This window comes from Myotis nattereri, assembly GCF_964212035.1.
Source record: "Myotis nattereri genome assembly, chromosome: 13".
Lineage (NCBI taxonomy): Eukaryota > Metazoa > Chordata > Mammalia > Chiroptera > Vespertilionidae > Myotis > Myotis nattereri.
This window is the reverse complement of record NC_138088.1, coordinates 42,465,217-42,486,413: the sequence shown is the minus strand read 5'-3', so window position 1 is coordinate 42,486,413 and position 21,197 is coordinate 42,465,217. Positions and strand designations below refer to the sequence as shown.

The following is a 21,197-nucleotide window of genomic DNA, read 5'->3' as shown; positions in this document are numbered from 1 at the left end:
CAGTGTGGCCTCTGGGATTAATTGTGCGTGAGTGACAGGCTCAGGCTAAGAGTCACCACACTTCTTATTTTTCTGTTCTCGACATCTGGCCACTGTACGCCAGGAGTTCCTCATGTTGGTGTCTCAGAAGTCTAGAAATGACCACTAGGTAGCCTGCATTCCTATGGGTCATAGCTGCATGCCAGGGGAATAGCTGCATGGGTCTTTCAGATGAAAATGAGAGACTCGTGCTAAAATTCAGCAAACAGGATTATAAAATAAGGGTGTTGAACAATGATCTCTAAATGCTTTTCAGGAAGCTAAATGGTGATTTTAAAAAAACCCACCTTAATTATATAGAAACAACCAACAGAATGACAGTCTATCTGTATATATAAAGCCTACGCGACTGTTAGGACTGGTCAACCGAATGACCGGGTTGACTGCTCACTGTGACGCACACTGACCACCAGGGGGCAGATGCTCAATACAGGAGCTGTCCCTGGTGGTCAGTGTGCTCCCATAGCCAACCTCCCGCAGTCCCTGCCCCCATGGCCGGCTGGCCAACCTCCCAAGGTCTCTCTCCCCGGCTGGCTGGCCCTGACCGCTGGCCAGGCCAAGGGACCCCACCTGTGCACGAATTTGTGCACCAAGCCTCTAGTCAGGTAATAAAGCTTAGTAAGATCGTCACCCAGCTGAAAATAGGAAAACAAGGCTTATTTTAAGAGTTTCATGGAGATCTGGCAAAACAAGGAAAATATTATAATTCTACAGCTTTAAGAAGTCCAGTTCATTTCAAAGCCAGTAGAGTAGGAGGTATGGCATGCTTTTATTCTTATTCACCAACAGGCCTATTCACCAAAGGCCTATTGTGTCTGAACAGTAGCTGTCTCCAGTGAGCTCCCTTGTGGCACTGATGGAATGGCCTTAGAGCTGGTGAGGGGAAATCACTTGTAGTTATCAGGACCATAAGCTCTGACCAATGGGCACTGAATCATAAATTAAAGGAATATAGAAATATAGGACCAAGACCTTATTTTTCAGGAATACAGTATCAAATCAGTGAAAATGTATTGGGTGCCTACCACTAAGTGCAAAATTTTACATTAGAGGCTGTGTAGTATATAAAAATATAAGTGTCAAAATTAGTAATATGGATCATTTACTATGATCATTTACATAAGATGAACGTGGTCTTCTAGGTTCTTTAGAGTGGCATGCTAAGGTTTCAGATGAAGAGGCTTGTATAGGAGACAATGAGAGTCCTTTCGTGTGAAATAGGGTCTCATAGGTGATATATATTGGACAGCTGGGGGTGGGAGCAGGGGATATTATGAGTGGATAGGAATGCCAAGTTACATTGAGGTGAAACATGTAGCTTAGTAACTAAACCTCCTTAGAGAGTATCCAGAGCAAACTTATTTTTTATATATTCCAGGCAGTAAGAATAGGATTATTAGAGAAGAAGCCTTTGACAGAAGGAAGAAGCCTTTATGCTTCAGGGTAAATGTTTGAGCAGGAAAGGATATGATAAAATTGATATGGTTATAATCTTGGGCAGGAATCACTTGGTAGACTGGAAGAGACAGTGTCTAAGGGCAAGATTTATAAGAGTGAGATAATGTGAGTTGGACTAAGGTGGAAGCAAAGAGCAAGTAATGAATGGAATAAATATTCTGAAGGAAGAAATTAGAGGAAAAAAGGAAGTTAGCAGCATGGAGCTTGTTTTGGAGGGAAGGTATAGTTCATTTATTTAATAGTTAGAATTGAAGAATCACTAGCAAATGGACAACAAGAGCTTTGCTTACATGGGTCTATTTATATTTTACCATATTTGCTATAAAAACTGAGAAATTTTAAAATGTTTATTCATTTCTTTTTTTTAAAATATATTTTATTGATTTTATACAGTGAGGAAGGGAGAGGGATAGAGAGTTAGAAACATCGATGAGAGAGAAACATCAATCAGCCGCCTCCTGCACACCCCCTACTGGGGATGTGCCCGCCACCAAGGTACATGCCCTTGACCGGAATCGAACCTGGGACCCTTCAGTCAGCAGGCCGACGCTCTATCCACCAAGCCAAACCAGTCAGGGCTATTTATTCATTTCTTAAAAGCCATGACATACTAATATAAATAGTATATTTTTAGCAAAAATAACTAGTTTTCTAAGCAATGAACATTTGATTCTTAAAACGTTGTTTTATATTTTTGCAGATCTCTTTAATGTTTAATTTAATAAAAGAAAGCTGGATTCTCAGATTTGTATCTGTTTTCATGTTGTTTTGAGTGAAGTATATGACGACAATATGATAGTTTTGACCTTCTCAGACCCTCTGAAAGGAACTTGGTGACCCCCTTGCCCCAGATCCCATGGACCACACTTTGAAAATCACTGTTTTACAGGAATTTTCAGTATATTGTCATCAAATTGTCAAAATTCACTAAGTTGTCAAAAGTGTTCTTCGCTTAAAACTCTAGGTGTATATTTCCTTGAATACGGTAAATATTTAAAATGATGGTTTACAGTATTAGTTATAGTAATGCTAGAGGCCCGGTGCACAACATTCATGCACTGTGAGGTGGGGTCCCTCTCAGCCCGGCCCGCACCCTCTCGCCGGGATCCCTCGGGGGATGTTGCCTACTGGCTTAGGCCCGATTTCCCCTGGGGATCAGGCCTAAGCTGGCAGTCAGATATCCCTCTTGCAGCTCGGGGCTCTCGCAGTCCGAAGCTTTCACAGTCTGGGACCCCTCGCTCCTTACCACCAGCCTACAGTGGAGGCAGAAAAGGCTCCCGCCACCACCTCTGCGCTCGCCAGCCATGAGTCCGGCTTCTGGCTGATTGGTGCTCCCCCTGTAGGAGCACACTGACCACCAGGGGGCAGCTCCTGTGGTGAGCATCTGCCCCCTGGTGGTCAGTGAGCATCATAGCGACTGAAGGTCTGCCGTTTGGTCAATTTGCATATCAGGGTATTATTATATAGGACTAGAAGCCCGTCGCACGAAGATTCGCACAATAGGCCTTCCTTCCCCTGGCTGCCGGCACCAGTTTTCCTCCGGCACCTGGGACCCAGGCCTTTGGTCCGGCCGCAGCGGAGAAGCCACGCCTCTTCAGTCTTCAATCTTCAATCTTCACTCTGGCCGGAGCCTTCAGTCTTCGCTCTGCGCCTGCGTATGCAAATTAACTGCCATCTTTGTTGGGTTAATTTGCATAGTCACTCTGATTGGCTGGTGGGCGTAGCAGAGTGACACCAATTTGCACGTTTCTCTTTTATTAGTGTAGATTCTTCTGGGGTGATGACTGGGGCCATTATCTTTGCTTCTCTTTTTTAGGTGACCTCGTGATTCTCGATGGCGCTCCCACTGCCGGCTGGCTGCAAGGCCGAAGCTGCTGGGGTGCCCGGGGCTTCTTCCCGTCCTCGTGTGTTCGGGAGCTCTGCCTGTCCTCACAGAGCCGGCAGTGGCACTCGCAGAGTGCCCTGCTGCAGATTCCCGACTATTCAATGGGACAGGCCCGGGCGCTAATGGGGCTCTCTGCCCAGCTGGATGAGGAGCTGGACTTCAGAGAAGGGGATGTGATTACCATTATCGGAGTTCCTGAACCAGGCTGGTTTGAAGGGGAACTAGAGGGTCGAAGAGGCATTTTCCCCGAAGGTTTTGTAGAACTTTTGGGGCCCCTGAGGACTGTGGATGCGTCGGTAAGGTCTGGAAGTCATGATGACTGCATGGAAAATGGTGAAGTAGACACCCCTGCAGGAGAAGAGGAGAGAGGGCCGGAAGAGGAGGACGAGCAGCCAGGGACCTACGGAATCGCCCTCTATAGGTTCCAAGCCCTGGAGCCGAATGAGTTGGATTTTGAGGTAGGCGATAAGATCCGAATTCTGGGGACCCTGGAAGATGGCTGGCTGGAAGGATCACTGAAGGGCAGGACAGGCATCTTTCCTTACCGGTTTGTAAATTTATGTCCTAAAACAAAGGTGGAGGAAACTGTGGTCCTGCCACAGGAAAGCAGCCTTCGCAGGGTCCCTGAAACGTCTTTGGATTGCTCAGAGAACGCCTTAGTACTGGGAGAAGAAGGACATGAATCTCATGAGTATGAAGAAGAGAAGTCCAACTGTATTATTTCTGAAACATCTGCTTCTCCCCCAGATCATCTGACCTCTGAATATGCAGTAAACACAAGCTCTCACTGGGATGAGGGCACCTCCAGGGGGCCGCCGAGAAGCCCAGGCACAGGGCATGGACAGCCTCTTGCCAAAGACTCTGCCACAAAGGATTCTTCAGAGGTCATCAATGGTGTTTCCTCCCAACCTCATATACCTTTCCACCCCCAACTGCAGAAAAACCAGTATTATTCTAGAGCAGGAGGGAGCCAGCCGAGCTCAGGGCAGTTCTCTGACCCTTTTCCTCTAGAAGCAAGGACTAGAGACTATTCCAGCCTCCCTTCCAGGAAAACATACTCCCAGCCGAAAACCCTTACGAAGCGAGCCTCTCCTTTTCCTGAAGGCTCTTCTCTTTCAGCCTCTAGGGTGGTCAGGCCTAGCCAGTTGAGCCCTCAACTCCCGGGCAAGGCAAGATGTACCAAAAAGTACCACACACTCAAAGAAAAATATGCTGCCCGCTTTTGTTCAGAGATGAAGCCTGGTCTGCAAGACATGGCGCCCGCTGTGGAAGCTTTGGCCCTTCCACAGGGAGACGGCAACGTTGACCTGGATTCGAAGTTGACACAACAGCTGATAGAGTTTGAGAAGAGCTTGTCAGGCACTGAACCAGATAAAATTTTGCGCCACTTTTCAATCATGGACTTCAGCTCCGAGAGGGATATTGTCCGAGGTTCCTCAAAGCTAATCACCCAGCAGGAGCTGCCGGGGAGGAGAAAGGCCCTAAGGCCACCGCCACCCCGTCCAGCACCCACTTCTCCCCATTTGCTGGTGGACCAGAACCTGAAACCCCAGCCACCCTTGGCAGTGCGGCCCTCTCGCCCAGCTCCCCTGCCTCCCTCAGCGCAGCAGAAAACGAATGCGGTACCCCCCAAACTCCTAACCTGTAACCGTCCCACCTGTGAGACCCTAGAAAAGGAGGCCCCTGAGAATATCGAAAAGACTTTGGACCAAACTTCCCAGTGTCCATTAGTATTGGTGAGAATTCAGGAAATGGAACAGGACTTGGATATGTATAGCAGGGCTCACGAAGAGCTAAATTTAATGTTGGAGAAGCAAGAGGAATCCTTAAGGGCAGAGACCCTGGAGAATCTAGCATTCTACGAGAGCAACATTGAAAATTTGAATATGGAACTCCAGCAACTTAGAGGTAAGTGATGAGGAAATAATATATACTTATTTCTTGACATAAGTCCAAGTAGTAGCCTACCCATATTTTTTAGGGATATGTTACCATCTTGGATTGACAAAGAATGATTTGCTTTTTCATTACCTCATTTCTTCTCTCACCACAATTAGACTGCTCTGTCTTGATGTATCTTTTGACCATTGTGGCCTCCTGACTTTGTTTGCAGCTCAGTGACATTTATACCTCCTATACTGCTATTACATCCATAGCAGTCATGTAGATGGGAAGTCCCCAAATATAGCTTTCTTTAACCTGGCCCTTCTAAAGGACTGAAGATGTCTAGGCTAAGACTCATGAGAAAACTGCATCTTGTATTTTTATGGTCTATAGACTAGATTTCAACAATAATAATAATAACTTACATTTATTAGCTTGTTAATAAGCATTTGTTATCATTTACATACACAAAGAATCTTCACAGCCACCCTGAAGGTACTGGGGATAATTCATATGGCTTCCTTAAAAATGGTGAAACTAAAGGTTGTAGAGATTAAGTCACTAGTCCAGGGAGCAAGGATTTGAGCCCATGGTTTTAACTACTCCATCTTACTGCTTCCCACCTTGCACATTCAGACGTTTAAATGCTGTTCCTTAATTTGGGGGTGACCAGCCTCTGGAGACTTCATTCATATTCACCAGGCTACCAGGAGAAATAATTTGCATAGTAGGAAGAGTAAGAGAGTGAGACAACAGCAGTTGTTCTAAGACCCAAGGAGAACCTGACCTCAGGCCACTTCGGCATGTGCCCGAGGGCTCTGCACCTGCATGTCATCAGCAAATTGAATAATAAAAGTATTCTGCGATTCTAGAAATTGCAGGATACTAATAAGAGATAAAGCAGGAGAGTGGTGACCCAGAGAGACTGGGCCAAGATGGCAGACCAAGTACACATGCCTACTCCCTCGTCCCTAGATTTCTAAAAGTGAATGAAAAAACATAATTAAAAATCCCAAGAGGAGTATTATCAGAAGGCTGGAAATCGAGTGATTTTCTGAAAGGATCCTTGGGTAAGAAAGTAAAAAAAAAAAAAAAGAAAGAAAGAACACTTCTACATGTCATTAAAATATATAATCTTGTCACAATATTTTGGTTCATCATCATAATAAACTTCATTTATTTTTTATATATTTCTCATCTATATACAGATATAAAAATCTCAAAAACTTTAGTACAATCCTAAACTAACACAGGAAAATTATTCAGTGTTGATTATTAAGGTCATTACTATTATCATTTAAGAACATGTAAATACAAAGTTTTTAAAGATACAGGATAATTTATAATTTTAGGAATTACTAGAAATTCTAATTTCTTGTTCCTGAACCCCGAAGATTACTCTCCTTGCTGAATGTATTTTATTTTATTTTTTAAAATATATTTTTATTGATTTCAGAGAGGAAGGGAGAGGGAGAGAGAGAAATATCAATGATGACAGAGAATCATTGATCTGCTGCCTCCTGCACGCCCCCTACTGGGGATTGAGCCTGCAACCAAGCATGTGCCCTTGACTGGAATAAAACCTGAGACAGGCTGACGCCCTGTCTACTGAGCCAAACCTACTAGAGCTATCCTTACGGAATTTAGGAACTGCTGACCAACAACTGAAAGAAACAAGTGCCAATTCTCTCTCTGGAATGAGGTGTCTTCCTCTCAGGTCTTAAAGTTTTCCAAAAACTAGGACTAGCACACAGTAAAAGACAGACACACAGGGAGTGTAAACCACACTAATGAGAACCAGGTGGCATCACAAACAGTCCCACTAAGACTTAATATCATACACAGACTACTTATTACCTATGTAAAGAAAAGAAAAAAAACAAGCTGAGAGGTATCTGCAGCAAACATGAAACTATAAAAGGTAACATATCAGATTTGAAAATATAAAATAAAACTTGTAGGAAATGAATCCTCATGCCTTCACAATTATTCCATAGTCTTTAGAAGGAGCAACATGAACAATGGTATAGACCCAAAGACTAATATAGATTTAGGTGTGAACTATTATGAAAACCTGTATATCACGCCATACTTAAATTAATTCATCCAATGTATTTATTCCCTGTTGATCTAACTAGGTTCAGACTTATACTTAAGTCTTTAAATTAGAAATGATTCTTAATATTTTCTTCTAATTTCTCAAACTCCTATTTAATGTCTACCATGTGATAAGCATGGTAAGGCATTTGCCCATACATTTTCTTATTTGAAGGAGGAGGAGGAGGGGAAGCAGAAATAGCTACAATAAAGAACTTCATTTTGGGTCTGGCGCAGAACTGGACTGTTTTGCTACCCAGTAACTTTGTCTCACTGACATTTCTGCTCTGACAGCCCCAACCCCCTGGCAGTCCAAGTTCGAAGTAACAGTAGAGGTAGGAAATCGTTGAAAGCTCTGGGAGGTAGAACAAGCAACTCCAATTCAATTTCATCCAGTTAAACTAAATTCAATTCATCAAGCATTTAGTAAGTCTACTGCCTGCAGTGTGTGGGAAATTACACACTGACTAATTCAGCCGTGGGCAAACTACGGCCCGCGGGCCGGTTCCGGCCTTTTGAAATGAATAAAACTATTGAAAAAAAAGACTGTACCCTTTTATGTAATGATGTTTACTTTGAATTTATATTAGTTCACACAAACACTCCATCCATGCTTTTGTTCCGGCCCTCCGGTCCAGTTTAAGAACCCAATGTGGCCCTTGAGTCAAAAAGTTTGCCCACCCCTGGACTAATTAATACACAGTATCTGTCTTCTCCATAGGCTGAACATTTTCATTGAGAGGCACAGAAACACTAAAAATAATACCAACCAGAATTAAGTAAATATTGTACCAAAAGTTCTTTAAATCTTAGGCCTTAAATGTCAAGATTAGAGATGGTACGAGACTGGATTCAGGGAATAAAGCCTGGTGTTTAAACTGATTAATTTCCTCCTCTTTCAAGGGACTTTTATTGTTGGATACGCTTTTTATGAAGACAGAAAAAGATGACCTTAAAAGGCTCTGTCAGTGATTGTAAGAAATAAGTAATTGCATCATATTAGCAATTGATATAAAAAAGAAAATCAAGTCAACATTAATACACTGAATGTGGTATTTAGTGGATTCAAATAAAGAAAAGTCTTTCTGATTAAGACTCTACCCACCTACTGTAGATCTTTTACAGTATTAATCTTTTAGAATTAAAAAACACATAGTAAGAACACTGACCGAATATTCAATTAGTCCTGAAAAGAAGATCAGTTGAATAAAGAAGAATACCAATTTCATGACGTAGTCCCAGTCCATTAACCCACATATCCATTGAAAAACACTGCATGGTAGTTTTAAGGATAGAAGACATAACATTTCTGTGAAACACTATTCTCAAAAGTATCGTTATTGAGAAATTCTTGCTGGCTGGAATGTGGGAGGTTTTTGTTCTGCCACCTGTGTATTTAATGCAGGAATAGTTTAGAAGTATATCTCAAAACTGGTAGATGGAGAATCCTAGGGCTTGCTATGGCTTTGGGGATGTAGTGATGTGTCAGAACTGCCAATGTAAGGCCTTGTTTTGCTTCTAAAACTTGATATTCTTGGACCATCGCTTATAAGATTTGTGCAAAATATACACTGCACATAACCTTGTTAATATTTACCTTATTTGCAAGAATGATTCACTGTTCGAGCGCGCGCGCGCACACACACACACGTAACATAGCAACAGCTACCAGCAAAACAATCTGGTTAGATTTTGATTATTTTCTCTCCTAGGTATTCTTGTCCCGGGAAATCTTAATCTTTTACTCTGTGTGGGTATTTTCTGCTCTTTCTTTCAACTTAACATCTGTGGATTCCTTCAAACTAGGAACATCTCTACACTAATTGTTAAGCTTTATTCTCACAGGAGTATTAGAGTATTTTCTCTGCGTTTCCAGATTTCTCAGCTGATTCTTTTTAGGATTCAAAAAGACAAATTTCCCGAGAAGGAATTCCCACATGGAAACACTAGTCACTCTCAGTCCAGTTCCACCTTAAATTGACTTCAAGGCTTAAAGTAGCTTGGATGGCCAGGGACCCAGCTGTAATTTTGCAAGAGGGCTGGTCAATTCTGACTTACCCTCAGGAATCTGTTGGAATCTTAGCTTATTACATGAAAGGTCTCCTTCTGGACTCCTCCCCTTGCCACTCTGGCATTGAGTTTTGGGCCCCTTCTCCCCAGAGAGCCACTGAACCAAAAGTTCCATTTTTTGCGACTGGCAAGCACCCTGGGGCAATGCAGTTTCTGTGGTTTTGGCCTGTACATTGCCATCTTGTCAGTGTGTTGATAGTTTTAAGTTTGTTTGTTTTTATATTTCCTCTAATTTTTAAAGCTGTTTTTCTGTGAGAGTGTGGGCTCAAGTAACCTAAACTTCCTTTATTGGAAATAGAAAGCCTAGTATTAGTAGTTTCAGATAAGCCAGTGTTTTAAATTTGGAATCATTATGTAGTCAGCGTAGACTATTAGGAGGCATTTCTGATTGTGTGTTGGAGAATGAAATGTCACTTTGTTGGCTTCAGGATGGTACTGGATTCAACCACGCATTCATCCAGCAACTGTTCATTGAGTTTTTACCATGTGCCAGGCACTGTGCAGGGTATATACCACAGTAAGAAACATGGATGTGCTCTCTGTTCTCAAGGAGCTTCAGATCAAATGAATTGCTAATTAATTAAGGTACATATCTAAAACATAATACCCTCAAATCTGATAAAAGGGTTGCTTTCTGAAGCAGTGGAAACATTCAGGGTTGGTACACATACTCCGATTTCCCAGCACAAGTTACTTGTGGAAGCCCTGACTAGGACTACACTCTGCACCGAGAGAATCTCATTGGAGCACATCACAGTTCTTTTCTGTCTGTAGGAGAGGTTCATCTGCCTGCAGCTGACAAATAGAGTTGTGCATTCATTTCTTTACTCAGCAAACATTTCTTGAGTACATACTATGAGCCAGCCACTAGTTGTGCATTGATTAATTAAAAAGGCACAGTCATTGTATCATTCATATTTGTATATCTTTGAAACACTAGTGATTTTACTGATATTAACCTCTACATTTACTCACTATCTGTCTTGCTGCCTTTGAATCGTGGTAGTTACTTTTGGTGTGGGCCAGACCCCGTGGTTCTGAACAGTGGATGGTAAACTGTAGAGTGAGTCAGCCTCTTCTGCATCAGGAACCTTGCCCCTAAACTTCTCTCTTCCCTTTAAGGTAATGCCAAGAGGAAGGATGACCAGAGACTCTTGGGGTAATTTTTAATTTTAATTAAAATTAAACGTTGCAAAACAAATCAGAATACGTTTTTCAGGAGATTAGCATTTTCAGCAAGATATTTGGTGGAACCTAAGGCCCATAAAGAGAGCCATTAGATTAACAAGTTGGAGAATTACTGATATGGAACAATGACATCTTTATATTAAAGTGATACATAATATTCCAAACATATTTTTAAACTTTGAAAGTGTGGTTTTTCCATGTACTGAAGCAAGTTGTTATTCTGAAGACTCCTTGGGATGCTTCAGGTATAAAAATCCTTTCTTGAATTAGTAAAAGATAATAGATTTAAATAGTCAAATAATTTTCTGATCTTTCAAAATAAAAAAGGCTTATGTAAAAGAAATAACAACCTTTCTTTCTGGTCTGTCAATACATAAGAAAAAGCAAGCAAGTATCCTTGACTGTATAACATCTGGTTTGGGGTGTTGCCTCGGTAAAAATTAGCTCAGTTATTTCCAATGAACTTTATCTTGGTATAAAACAGCAATCATAGCCAGAAGCCATTAGTAGACTATTGATTCAGGACAGAAACTAGTTTTTTTTAGGAGAGATGTTTTAATGTATGTCAAGAAGAAAGGTAGCTTAGAATAGCTAGCTTAGTTATGATTCACCTGTGAACCGCTATTCTTTGAAGTTTGTAGCATGGCTTCAGAACATTTTCTTACCCTCAGCTCCAGGCCAAGAGGTGGAGACACTGGAAAAGATCCAGGGACTTCAAGTATCGGTTTCAGATTTCACGGAGGTTTTGCAGTGCCTAGTGAAAGGACCCGTCTCTTGCTAGCATGGGACCCCTCAGCCACAGCATTCATGCCACCAGGCCCATATCTGAGCGTGCTGCTCCTTCTACCAGATGTAGCGAGACCCAAAGACTAAAAACTCAGGGCCAGTCATTTATTCAACAAATATTGTTATGCTCCTGCTAGATTCCAGACAGTGTTCTGAAGTTACAGCAGCGATCTTTGCCCTCATGGGGAGAAACAAGAAGTAAAACTGTGTGTACTAGTATTAGAAGGCAAACTTATCGGGAGACCTCCCTGAAAAGTGACATTTTAGGGAAGATCTGAATGACTGTAGGGAGCCAGCCAAGCCATTTCTTTGGGCGGGCGGTGGGGGGCGATTGTTCCAGGCAGATGGGACAGGATAAGTACAAGAGCGTGTCTGGTGTTGGAGGAGTAGCAAGGAGGCCAATTCAGCTCGCGCAAAGGCATGGGCTTTGTTAGTACAGCATTTGGGTAAATCGAGAAGCCTTGGGAAGGCTTGGAGCAGTGGAGTGATATGATCTGACTTACAACTTTACAGAGTTACTCTGGCTGCAGTGTTGCTAATAGACGAGAGACCAGCTAGGAGGCTACTGCAGTGATCCAGGCAAGAGATGATGGCAGAGGAGAGATGATGAGAAGTGCTCAGCTCTAGGTCTATTTTAAGTTAGAGCCAGTAGGACTTGCTGGTGGATTAGACATGAGGTATCAGAGGGAAAAGAAAGTCAAGAATGACCCTGAGGGCTGGTTGGCATGGCTTAGTGGTTGAGCGTTGACTTATGAACCAGGAGGTCGAGCTTCCATTCCTGGGCATATGCCTGGGTTGCAGGCTTGATCCCCAGTGTGGAGCTTGTGGAAGGCAGCTGATCAATGATTGTCTCTCATTGATGTTTCTATCTCTCTCTCTCTCCTTCTCCCCTCCTCTCTGAAATCAATTTTATGTATATACTAGAGGCCTGGTGCACAAAATTTGTGTACTGGGGGCAGGGCCCCTCAGCCCGGCCTTTGCCCTCTTGCAGTCCAGGACCCCTTGCTCCTTACCGCCCACCTGCTCACTGCTCCTTAGCGCTGCCACAGAGGCGGGAGAGGCTCCCACCACCACCGCTGCACTCGCCATTCATGAGCCCAGCTTCTGGCTGAGCGATGCTCCCCCTGAGGGAGCGAACTGATCACCAGGGGGCAGCTCCTGTGTTGAGCGTCTGCCCCCTAGTGGTCAGTGCGCATCATAGTGACTGGTCGTTCTGGTTGGTCTGCCTTAACGGTTGCTTAGGCTTTTATTATATACTAGGGGCCCAGTGCACAAATTCTTGAAAGGAACTGTGGGCCGTGAGGCTGCAGTAGGCATAGAGGCGGGTCTCGGCCCATCCTCCGCGCCCCCGCCTGGCCCCTCCCGCCATGGCCCCCTGCCCCCTGTCTGCCGGCAGCCCTGCTTCCACCACTGCTACTCCCATGTGCTGATGATGCTGGGCCAACTTGCACCCGCTGAAGTCTCGGAGCGATTGAGGCCGGCTCTGTCAGCAGGTGCGAGCGGCAGCTGCTCCCCCAATTGCCCCTCAGGAGCAGGGGGACATGGAGAAGCCCTCAGGGGCGATCAGGGCTGGCAAACGCCACTCACACCCACTGATGGCGCCAAGTGATCAGGACCAGCGCCGGGCACTGGCAGCGGGTGTGAGTGGCAGCTCTGGCACCGGCTGCGGGTGCAAGTGGGGCCAGCACTGGCAGTGGGTGCAAGTGGCAGCTCTGGCACTGGCAGTGCGTGCGAGCAGGGCTGTCACCGGCAGTGGGTGTGAGAGGTGGCTGCTGGCCCCTATCTCCCCTTAGGAATAGGGAGGTGGAGAAGCCCTGAGGGGTGATTGGGGCCGGCAGCTGCCGCTCACACCTGCAGATGACGCCAAACACCGGCAGCGGGTGCGAGCGGGGCTGGCGCTGGCAGCAGGTGCAAGCACCAGGCTCTCCCCGATGACAGTGACCGGCGCCCCGCCTTGGTCTGGCGCCCCTGCTCACCTGATTCATCATCTTACAGCAGCCGACGCCTGCCATATTCCACGCACACCCTATGGTGGTCAGCACACGTCATAGCGACCGGTTGTTTGGTTGTTCTGGTTGTTCCCCTGTTTGGTCTATTTGCATATTAGCCTTTTATTATATAGGAGATACACACACACACACACACACACACACTGTATATAATAATGACCCTGAGGATGATCAACTGGAAGGATTGGAGTTTCCAGTAATTTCTCAATTAATATCAAGAACTGCAGGAGATATTGGTTGGTGGAGGAGGTGGGACAGCTCAGTTTTGATTATATGGGGTTGCTCATAGGACATCCAGGTAGAAGTATTGATTAGACAGTTTGATATATAGGCCCAGAGTTCAGGGGAGAGGTTAGGGCTAGAGACATAAGTTTCGGACAAATAAATTTTGACAGCACATAGATATTATTTAAAACCATGACTTTTAGTAAGATTACTAAAAAAAAAAGTATAGAGGCTGGCTGGTGTGGCTCAGTGGTTTGATTTCTGATCAGGGTACATGCCCTGGGTGCATACCAGTGAGCACACAGAGGTGGAGGTGAGAGAGAAAGTTGGCCTAGGGGTCTGCTTTTATCGGGGCCAGGGGGCGGGGAGAGTGCTTAGGGCTCTGCAGGCTCACTCACTATTGGTGAGAATTTAAATTGCAGGAAGAGAAAACAAGTGGACCAAAGTGTCAGTTATCACATCAACCAAGATCTCTAAAACAAAGAGGTCTCAGTGGGAGAGGTGGCCTGAGTCTTGATCGCCTCTGTGGCTGGCCCTGTGTTTATTCCAGATGGCTGTCTTTGGAGTGGATGCTTCTTTGAAGTGGATGCCTCAGCAATCAAAGCTTAAGTCAGGCACTTGCATTACAAAAAGAATAGCCCACTGTCAGGGCTTTGCTGGTATAAACAAACCTACTGGGCTGCCAGTCATATATAAAACTATGGCACATACAATTACAGCAGTAGCTGTACCATCTAGGTTTGTGTAAGTGCATTCTATGATGTTCACACAAGGACAAAATCACCCGATGTATTTCGCAGAACACATCCAGTACTTAGGTGCCCCATGGCTGTAAAGTAGCCCAGGTAAGGTGAGAGATACTTGCAGTTCTCTGGAAAATAGCAAGACCTCTAGGAATCACAGTCTTAGAGTCTTAGAAAGTGAGGAGGATGGATCATCAGATTGGAGGAAGGTCATGGGCGTGTGAGGGAGAAGAAACTGCCCTCAAGGTTCTTTCCTCTGGCCTAATGATCAAATAGATATGTGACAGATTAGCAAGAGAAAATAACCAAATTTAATGCTCACAACTGTAAACCTACTTTCACCCCACCCTGTGTGTATGGGAACCCCACATCCATGAGAGAGTCAGAGACCCCATTTGCATGAGAGGTTCAGAGACAGAAAGGGAACATGGGTACATTGTGAGCTAGGGATGGGGTAAGGTACCTTAAGGGCTTCAGAGGGTCATCGAAGAATGATAAGAACAGTTGTTAAGTGAATAGAAGTTTGTCCTTCTCCAGAGTCAAAAGAGGTTACCTCTGATGGGGAAGTTTTTCCTGAGCCCTCAGCTACAGTTGACTTTAGCTCAAAACAATCCACACACCACAGAAGCACATCTTGGGGTGACTAGCTTTAAACCCCCACAGGCAGTTACAGAGACATTAACAAGAATTTAGGGAATTACCTGTCCTTGCTGGTTTACTATCGCCTCCCTTTTCTTCCTTAACCTTTCCTCTCCCTCCTCCCTCCTTTCTCTCTCCCTCTAAATCAGCCGTGGGAAAACTACGGCCCTCGGGCCGGCCAGATCCGGCCCGTTTGAAATGAATAAAACTATTGAAAAAAAAGACCGTACCCTTTTATGTAATGATGTTTACTTTGAATTTATATTAGTTCACACAAACACTCCATCCATGCTTTTGTTCCGGCCCTCCGGTCCAGTTTAAGAACCCATTGTGGCCCTCGAGTCAAAAAGTTTGCCCACCCCTGCTCTAAATCCTGCTCCTTCTAGCACTATGTACAGCAGGGATTGTGTCCATCATCGATAGTCACTATCCACACCTACCCTCAGGTAACAAACAGCAAACATCAGGGTGGAGTGCTGCTTTGGGGCTTTTGAAAAGGGTGAGGGGTGTCAAGGGAGAGCTGACGGTCTACAAGGTTGAATGTCACCAGGAGTACGGGGATTGAGAAAAGTAGAAAAGTTATTCTCTCCTTTCTCTCAGGCCACATTGCTTTGCACACAGGGTTTGTCACATGAAAACAGCAATCCATCCACAGATTTGGTTAGTTCTCGGTTTTAGTAATGTGGTGGTAAAGCTGAGCAGCTTACATCTTTATGCAACTCTGGCAACAGGATTTAGAAAAGGAAAGGGGGCGGGGGCGGTATTCTGTATTGTAGCCAGCTATTCGCTCTCCACTTAACCGAAGATCATTTCTTTTAGCTTCATGTAATTTCTTCTGCTTGGTCATTTTATAACTACCGTCCTTCCTTACCTATAATTTATCCTCTCTTTTTATCTCTTCTTATTGTTGATTTACTAGGTGTGTTTCTTATCATGCTAGCTTTATCAAAGATACTAAATTGCTAAAGGGAACTTCGTTTTCCATAACAGGGAACAATTAATCTTTACTTGTACTCTATATCCAGAAATAAGTAAGACCATAGAATTTTAGATCTAAAATGGCAGAGAAACTGTTAGCTTTCTCATTTCACGTGTAAGAAAACTGATTGCCAGAGAAGTGAGACGTAGCCACAAGTTGATTATTAGCAGAAATTGAGCTTATACTGTTACTCTGTATATAACTCATGGCAAAAGCTGTCCTCTCAAATGATGTTGCCATCCTATTGGTTTGGTGAACCAAATAAAAATCTTTATTGGGGTTAGGCAATAGGTTTTAGATGATGAGTCTTTGTGACTGTGTAGGTCTAGGTCAGTGATGGCGAACCTATGACACGCGTGTCAGAGGTGACACGCGAACTCATTTTTTGGGTTGATTTTTCTTTGTTAAATGGCATTTAAATATATAAAATAAATATCAAAAATGTAAGTCTTTGTTTTACTATGGTTGCAAATATCAAAAAATTTCTATATGTGACACGGCACCAGAGTTACGTTAGGGTTTTTCAAAATGCTGACACACCGAGCTCAAAAGGTTCGCCATCACTGCTCTAGGTGCTCTTTGTGGTTGGGTGATGAGGAATCAAGAGAGGCAGGGGTGTGGCAAACTTGCCTCAGAAATAATGGCCCATGATAGAGTTTATTTGTTTACTTGTCTTAAGGGAAATTAAGGTTTTACTATATTTTGAGATAGTCTAGGGCAGTGGTCGGCAAACTGCGGCTCGCGAGCCACATGTGGCTCTTTGGCCCCTTGAGTGTGGCTCTTCCACAAAATACCGACTTCTGCGCATGGGCCACGAAGTTTCAATCGCACTGTACATGAGTGCCCGCACGTGGTATTTTGTGGAAGAGCCACACTCAAGGGGCCAAAGAGCCGCATGTGGCTCGCGAGCCGCAGTTTGCCGACCACTGGTCTAGGGCAAGCATGTCAAACTTGCGGCCCACAGGCCAGCCACATGCCTCGTTTATTTGGCCCGTGTTAGCCTTTGAGTTTGACATGGTTGGTCTAGGCTAGGGCCATGAAGTCAAATAGATCTGGATTCAAATTGTGGCCCTACCTTGTGTTAGATTTTATGATCTTGGGCAGGTTATTCAAACTCCCAAAGATTCTTTAGCTGAGGTAAAATAAGGATAATATGAGACCCTTTATGCATGGTGGAGAAGATCAAAGAAAATTCATTTCAATTTCCAAGCTGTAGCCCTGACTTAGCACATAATATGCACTCACAGCATGGAAGCTGTTGCTGCTACTGCTGTTGGTTTGAAAGGTGTAAAGGAACAGGACAAATGAACAAGAAGACTTTGAAAGAAAATGAGAAGATTTGACAATCCGCAGGGTCATTCAGTAACTGTCAGTAGAGAATCCAAAAGGCGTGACTAATAGAACAGTAGGCATTTGAGGAAAGTGCAAGGAAGTTGTGAGGAACATGAACCATAGATTTTAAAACTGAAGGAATGAGGAACATCATTGATGCCACTGCTCGTTTTATAGACGGGTGATTGAGTCCCAGAGAGAATGAATGGGTTACCCAAGGGTGAACATCTAATTATCGACAGAGCATATAATCCTGGTCTCCTCAGTATGCTTTATAATATTTTACAAATAGGGATTAGGTAAAAGTTCAAGGAAATCATTCCTAGACATGACCGGAGAGCTAAAAGAGTAATCTTAGTAACGACGACTGTCTCTTAGCATGTTACTCTCCTTCTCAGAAAGCTTCCATGACTCTTCATTATCCATGGAACGAAACAGATGGCATTCAGGTCCCTTGGGATCTATCGTAGCCTACCCCTCCGTCCTTATCTCCTATTACTTTTCCCACATACGGCCTTCAAACTGTTTCCCATTTCCTGGTTCTCCGTATGTAGAAAGTCTGTGGAAATCCTGCTTATGACAGAAGGCACTGTTCAAAGGCCACCACTTCATGAACCCTCCAGTTGGCCCATCCGGGACTTTGCTTTGTTGCCTTTGCCGTTGGTGTTTATTACAGCACTTATCACATTGAGTCTTACTTTATGGCAGGGGTCCTCAAACTACGGCCCGCGGGCCACATGCAAATACAAATATTGTATTTGTTCCCGTTTTGTTTTTTTACTTCAAAATAAGATATGTGCCGTGTGCATAGGAATTTGTTCATAGTTTTTTTTAAAACTATAGTCCGACCCTCCAACGGTCTGAGGGACAGTGAGCTGGCCCTCTGTTTAAAAAGTTTGAGGACCCCTGCTTTATGGTGTGTTGCTCCTGCATTCTAAGAGGCATGGACCAACTAGGTCATCCTTTTCTCTTCCGCACTGCCTCACACATATGAGGCATCTCTCTAACGTTCATGAAAGTCGAATAGGTATTTTTGTACCCCACCTTCTGACTTCTGGTCTCATTCTCCATCCGGGTCGTAAATATGTTGTATGAATTAGTTGGAAAAGGGATTTGGGAAATGTGTGCTTTTGATGCTTCTCTGGCATGACAAGTATCAAGGAAAGTGTGAGCATACATAACTGTCTTCTTCTGGCAAAGAGTGTCACACTATAAAATTACCCAAACCACAGATCCGAGTAAAAGGGAGTACTTGTTCTTCCTTCAGTGGGATGTCCAGTGTGTTGGCAGGCAGGAGCTTAAACAGCTTGTGATTTGAGTGTAAACTAACTGGTTGGTAACTTGAATCCCATAAAACAGAGCTCTCAAAGGAGGAAGGGTTCTGCTTCTAGTTAAAGGGAAGGGAGTCCCAGAGTTTCAGATGTCCCATGATTAGAAAGCTGAACTGGGAGGACAGAGGTTGAGGTCCAATTTGAGCTGCGCATGAAAGCATGTATTCATACCCCTGGTTGATTACTAAAGGATTAAAGAGGCAGATGAGACTGATATATGACCTTACCTGGGGCTCTTAAAGGGGGCTGTTTCTCTTTCCCACTGCTTTTTCTGCAAAACCTTTAGAGCAGGAGAATGCTTCTAGTTCATAAAGTAGCCAAGCCAGTTTGACCAGCTTGAGGGAAACACCAAACAAGGCTGCCAACTCCAATCACATGAATGCTAGTTACTAATTATCTCCTGGTCTCCGTGGGGAAAGATATAGCCGCTCGCTGATTGGATCCCGAGGTTGAAATAACTCCACATGTCTCCGTGCTCCAACGGGAGCAGCCAGAAGAGTGACTCTACAGCTTTGGGAGACATTTTGAGAAGGACAGATACAGCCTTAGGCTAAACTACCTGTCCACGTTTCAGCCCAACCCAGGCCCATGGAAGAGAGAAGTGAAACTTGTGTCTTTAAGCGCACTGAACATGTGTGAAACCCATGAGGTTAGGAAAGAAAGAGAAACGGAGAAGAAAGGACACTGGGGCTCCAGCTGGGAGTACGAAGATTGCAGGAGTCTGCAGAAAAGGGACCTCACCGTGCTGGATGGGCGTTACAGAGAAGATGACTTGGATTCCAGGTACCAGACCACCCGGCGGAATCGGCCCTACAGAAAAAGGCATTGTGGATACTGGGATTTTGAGCAGAGTGAAGCAAGCTACATGGACTACCAGGAAGCAAAAGGAAGTGGAAAGGACTATATGCACCACACAAGTGGAACTCGAGGTTGTGATGGTTATTGGAAATCAGAAAATGTAGATTATGGAAACCCGAGCCCTGGAACTGGAAGCCCGGACGTAACCTGGAAAGCTGGGGGATGTGGAGAGACAAACGGCTACGTACATTGTAAGAATCTGAATTACAGTCCCCAGGGCTCTAAAGAAACTGACCGATGGACTGGCTACAGGGGTTTGGATGACTCTTTGGGGAATTTTGGTCAATCTCAAAACTGGTATAAGGACCACAGGAATTTTAATAATAATCTTGAGGATTGTAAAGAAACTGATATTTATTATAGTGACCTCAATGATTTATATCATGTTGCTGGGAATTACACTAATGCTCAGCCTGTGGATTTGAGTGGTGTCAACGAAGGTAAGGAATTTGTCAAATACTATGAAGGGGACAGGAATGTTTATCAAAATGATAAAATCTACCCCAAAGCAAAGACTCATGCCCTGGATCAGAGTAATTCTGAGACAGAAAATAAAGTCGATGATTCTTTATTTGAAAACTGTGAGTATGAACTTCGGAATTACAGGGGAACAGATGCTCCCCATCGGATGAAGAATTTGGAGTATAATGGCATTGACAGACCAGGAATGATGGCATTTGGGAGCAGGATCACCCCGGATATGCTGCGGACTCCACAGACTAGGGGAAGCCAAGGAGACCCTCACTGTGGCGTTCCTCAGGGCTCCCCACTAGAGAATAACACCCAGCACTTAGAGGAAGAGAGAAATGTAAATGGCCCAGAAGCTTGGAAAAGGAATAGTTGCTTCCGTCGCACAGCACCCAGCACCCTGAGATGCTCAGAATTTGTGCAAAACAGGAAGAGAACCCAAGGTAAGAACGCAGTCTTCTTCGAAGTATATAAAGCATAAAAATAGATGAAAAGGGGTGGTTATACCAAGGACACTTGTGTGCTTAAAGAACCTGGGCTTCCAGAGTTCTTAAGTGTATCTTGAGTGAGAACAACCTTAGAGATTTAATTCCTTTGGGAGGCACTTTAAAAAATTTTTTTTCTCTCTCTTTATTGATTAAGGTATTGCATATGTGTCCTTATTCCCCCAGTGCTCCCCCCCCCCCACACTCATGCCCTCACCCTCCTGGTGTCTGTGTCCATTGGTTAGGCTTATATACATGCATACAAGTTTTTTGGTTGATCTCTCTCCCTTACCCCCACCCTCCCCTTTAAAGCAAGAATTTATAGTGCTATAGACATGTAACATGGCTTTAAATCAGACAGTGCTCTCATAGGAACTTTCCTTTACTCTACTTGGTTCAGTCAGTTCATCTCTAACCCCAAGTATCTTTCCATTCTTACTTTACGATTTTTGTCTCATGGGGATGGCAAATGCATTAATAGGCACCGAGCACAAATTTACTTTTCTGACATGTTCTTTCTCTGAAGCTCCACACTTCTTTAGACATTGGTGGGAAAGAAGACTTAACTTTGTTTTATAAATTATTCGTTCCTTGACATTCAGGAATCTTAAGTGAATGATGAGCACTAAAACTCCTATGGAATTCAGAAGATTGTTTATATTCTTCTTTGCTTTGTACAAGTTAGGTATTCAAATTATTTCATCTCCCTGAGCCTTAAACG

At 44.0% G+C, this 21,197-nt stretch overlaps 1 protein-coding gene across 2 annotated transcripts in view; it reads left to right on the top strand.

Annotated features, from left to right (window-relative positions):
- DNMBP (dynamin binding protein) overlaps positions 1–21,197 on the top strand; it is a gene marked incomplete at its 5' end in the record, with an annotated part of 91,668 nt that overhangs the window by 26,738 nt on the left and 43,733 nt on the right. Inside the window, 2 exons of one of the 2 annotated variants that reach the window (XM_081104507.1) lie at positions 3,314–3,840; positions 3,958–5,290. In XM_081104507.1, coding sequence (XP_080960633.1) covers positions 3,314–3,840; positions 3,958–5,290 — 1,860 coding nt within the window. Of the gene's footprint in view, positions 1–3,313; positions 3,841–3,957; positions 5,291–19,296; positions 20,435–21,197 lie in introns of those variants that run through there. The other variant, XM_081104508.1, reaches the window with a different exon arrangement.